This window comes from Balaenoptera musculus, chromosome 4 (genome assembly GCF_009873245.2).
Source record: "Balaenoptera musculus isolate JJ_BM4_2016_0621 chromosome 4, mBalMus1.pri.v3, whole genome shotgun sequence".
Lineage (NCBI taxonomy): Eukaryota > Metazoa > Chordata > Mammalia > Artiodactyla > Balaenopteridae > Balaenoptera > Balaenoptera musculus.
Window position 1 is genome coordinate 20,065,932 of NC_045788.1, and position 3,890 is coordinate 20,069,821.

Genomic DNA, 3,890 nt, shown 5'->3' on the forward strand with positions numbered 1-3,890 from the left:
CAGGGATGACCCTATTAACCATACCGTTCAATCTGTATTTGAAGTTAATAGCCAATAAAAAAAATTAAGGAAAAATAAGATGTAAGAGGCTTGTCATAAAAAAAGAGACATACTCTCATTATTTGGAGATATTGTTATCTTTACCAGTCCAGCAAGAGAATTTACAGATAAGTGATTACAGAAATTAAGTAATTTTTCTGGATACCAGGCCAACATAAGAGCAAATTTTTTCTATATGCCAGTGGCAATGTACAAAACATATTTGGATCTTAGAAGTATAAAAACACAGAATCTTTAGAATTACAAATTTTCCCTGGACATGAGAATTATATTAATAGCATGTAAGAAGAATGGAAAACAGTTGGTTCTTTTGGAAAAATACTCCCACAAACCCAGCAATAGAGGTAAAACTACTTGCCAACCTAGTCATTCAAAAACAGATCATTGTTCCTCATTCTGGGTTTTGTATCCAACAAACATTTGTCCACATACACCTATTGTCTACATCCCCCAAAGGGGCTAGAGCTGCCATCCAGAAAAGTTCAAAATGGGTAGAGGGTTGTCATAAAGTACCGGGGACACTAGGGTCAAAAATTCATTGAGCAAAATAAATCTAGTAATTACTCTGTTGGGGGAAAACGAGGGGAAGGGGCAGTGGTAGGGTACCCGGGAAAGGATGGCTCTTTAGAGAAAAGTGCTGGCACCTGGGTTTGAAGGGAAACAGGGGGTGGGGGGATAGAACTGCTTAAAGGTGCCCTGCCTAGAGAAAATCTAAGCAGCTGCCGAGCTGTCTGAAAACACACTGTATTTCAAGAGGCTTTTCTTTGCCCAGGTGAGCTTTCTTCCCGGGGTTTTAGTCAGCCATGGATGCAAAATTTTCAAACGCAGCGTGCATCCAAAAGGCATCTGTCCGTTGTGATTCTTATCAGGTGTGCAGTGTACACACAACCCTTAGCAAGACTCTGTCCTGGTCCGCAGCCGGTGGCCAGGAATTGTGGGAGGAAGTTCATTCCTGGAACAGGCATCTCTAGGCTTTGCACGGAGTACCAAGCGGGCGTTGGGGGCGCTCGTGAGGACCTGGACAAGGAGAGGGAGGTAGAGGTTGGAGTGGTGAGTCGGGGAAGGGCTCCGGAAGGTGGAGGTCCAGGTTGTCGTCGTGGTGAGGAGAGCCTCTCTCTGGACTAGTGTTGGGGCCCCAAGGCGAGGGCTCTGGGACTAGGCCCAACAGTTTGGGGTCGGACGCCCTTCCAGCGGAGAGGAGGAGCCCAGTAACTGAGCTGGCTGCTGCATCCATCCCAGCCAAAAGGAACTCGGCATCTGCGTCCGCCCCGTAGACCTCTTCTTGGCCAGCGATCTCTGGGACAGATCCATAGAAGAATCCCTGCTCGAGGGCGATGCACTCCTTGAGACCGCTCGGGAAACCGCCCTGTTCCAGGACAAGAGCTGAGTGGCCCTGCCCTCCCAGGATTTCAATGCCAGAGCCCAGGAGAGATCGAGGGACCAGCATGAGGATGCGATCTCCGAGAGACACCTGCGTCACGGACGTTGGCTCGGGCTCCAGCAGCAGGTCGACGTCGTCCAGGGGCACGTGCAGGGCACAGCCGTCGGCCAGAACCACCAGGGAGGTGAGTGCGCCTGTGGCCGGGGTTCCTGTCACGTTGTCCGGGCCGGACGCCTCCTCGAACTCGTGGCCCGCGGGCTCCTCCATTCGCCGGCGCTTGGCAGGGCCTGGTCCTCCGGGATGCGGTCCCCACCGGTCCGCAGGGGAGGCGCTGGGGCTGCGGGGCCGGCTGCCCATCTTCTCAGTGTCGCTGCGGGCCTGGGGCCTGGCAGAAGGCGAGGAAGGGCTGGGTCCTGCAGGCAGTGACAGATCGGTTTGACAGGGGAGGCCGACTCAGGGCGGTGGGGCGCAGGACTGCGGGACGAGGGAGGAGCCTGCGGAGCTCTGGGGGCGCCTCTCGGGATCCCTCAGTCCTGGCTTCTAGGGGAGCTGCTGGGCTCGGCTTTGCATGTGTGAATCTTCAGGTCCTCACGTGGACTGGTTTGCGCAGGAGTGGGCCAAGGACGTTGTGAGTGACGCCGGCGGAACCTGAGTCGCAAAGCATTCTCACGCTAAGCTCCGCCCCTTCCTAGGTTCCGCCCCTAGAAGTGGAGGCCTCTGTGTCTCCCAGTATCCCTGGCTGTGGTGGGTAGTTTACTCTAGAGAAATACTTTCATAGGCCTCAAGGGGGCGGAGCAATCGTGCCGCTCTAGGACTTGGCTTTCCGGGTCGAGTTCCTGGCTTTCTTCGTTTTGACCTCAGATGCGGAAATTTAACAGGAAAACCGATTAAATTTCAAGTCCCACCACTGGAACAGTGAGATGTAGTTCCCTCTTCCCATGAGACCTCGCCCTGGAAGTGACCTTTTATCTTCTTTTGGTCCAATAGTAAGCCTCTGTTTGCCTAAGTTGTTAATGACTGTCAGATCCTTGCAGCGTGTTGAAAGGGAAAGCGATGTTAGGATTGAGTGTCTTAATGGCAGCCGCTACCTGATCAACTTATATATCTATCAGCTTAACACCACGATGGTCACCGTTATCAACTGAACGAAGAGCTTACTTTCTCTAATGTGACTTAACCCGAGAGGTGTATCTGTTGTAGCCCAATTTACTGATGATGAAAACGTCATGCCTAAGGACGAACCAATTTACCCAGGAGCCGGAAACTAGCCTAGCTGGGTCTGAGACGTCAGGCTCCCCTCAAGATGAGGCAGGCGGCAGCGCCTTTGATCTGAGTGTCAGTTTAAAGGTGAGTCTTTGCGGTGGATCTTGGTGACCAAGGGAAGGTGTGCCTCAGCTTCTCCAGTATTAATGGGAGAAAACATCCATTAATGATTTTGGAATAGGTAACACTTTCATCTGGTTTCAGAGGAAGGTGAAACATTCTTCCACTTCTGTCCTTTAACCACCTGATTGCTCACTTTGTTTTTTTTTTTTTTTTTTTTTTTACAGAATAGTTTATATGCTGTCATTTTGAGGGCCTCGGAGCATTCCTTTTTACAGAATTACGTTTAAATCAGGCCTCTCTTGATGGGCATTTAAACTACTGGTGTGTGACTTGGCAGACACTGGCCTTCTCTGGCCAATTAGAGTAAAATGCAGATTCTTTGCCCCATCCCAGAACCACTGAGCTGAATTCCTGGAGTCATGGGCAGAGGAATTCTCTTTAAGCACCTCCACAAAGATTCTGTGTTACGCCAAAGTTTAAGATCACTGAACTTGTTTTCATTCAGCAGTTGAGGGGTTCAGGTACAAGGGTGGTTTGCACTTGAGGTCAGGTCCCTGCTTGCTGGCGACAAAGTCACAAAGGGAACTCAAATTTCGTGGGCCTGAGTTCAGGGGTTTTCTCTGCACTTCTGGCTGGCATTCACTTTTATGGTTGGATTTCCGGTGTTCCTGGCTACAGACCAAGAAATTCCCCTGTGGTGGTGACTTAGGTCTGGGCACTGGCTCGTGGAACCTGGGCCGGCTCTACACTCGTGTTGGGGGCCCTCCTGAGTTCCTGTGGGGCGCAGGTGGACGCTGCTGGCACCTACCTCTATGTTACCACGTGATAGGAGTGTCTGCTGTGCTACTTTTGTTTGGCTAGAGGGTGGGGTGGGGAGGTCGGGGAGGGAAGGAGGGGGAACTTGCAGGAAACAACTGCTTTGGTCCTGGAGGATTCTTTCCATGACCCTTGACACCCCATGGTCGGGGAATAATGGGGGCTCCATTTAGGAGAGTGTCTGGACGCTCTGCATTGTAAGGGACAGATGGACCAGCTGAAAGCTGGCCAGGACACAGGGTGGGGCTCAGGGCTCCTGGCATAACAAGTATTGGGGCTCTGAACACAGATGCGGCAGTCCTTAGCT

At 51.5% G+C, this 3,890-nt stretch overlaps 1 protein-coding gene across 1 annotated transcript; it reads right to left on the minus strand.

The window, feature by feature from the left end:
• Window positions 1-1,027: 1,027 nt before the first annotated feature.
• Window positions 1,028-1,798, minus strand: LOC118894521 (proline-rich protein 23A-like). Its single transcript, XM_036850829.1, has one exon. The coding sequence runs from the start codon at window positions 1,796-1,798 to the stop codon at window positions 1,028-1,030; it is 771 nt and encodes a 256-aa protein (XP_036706724.1).
• Window positions 1,799-3,890: the final 2,092 nt, after the last annotated feature.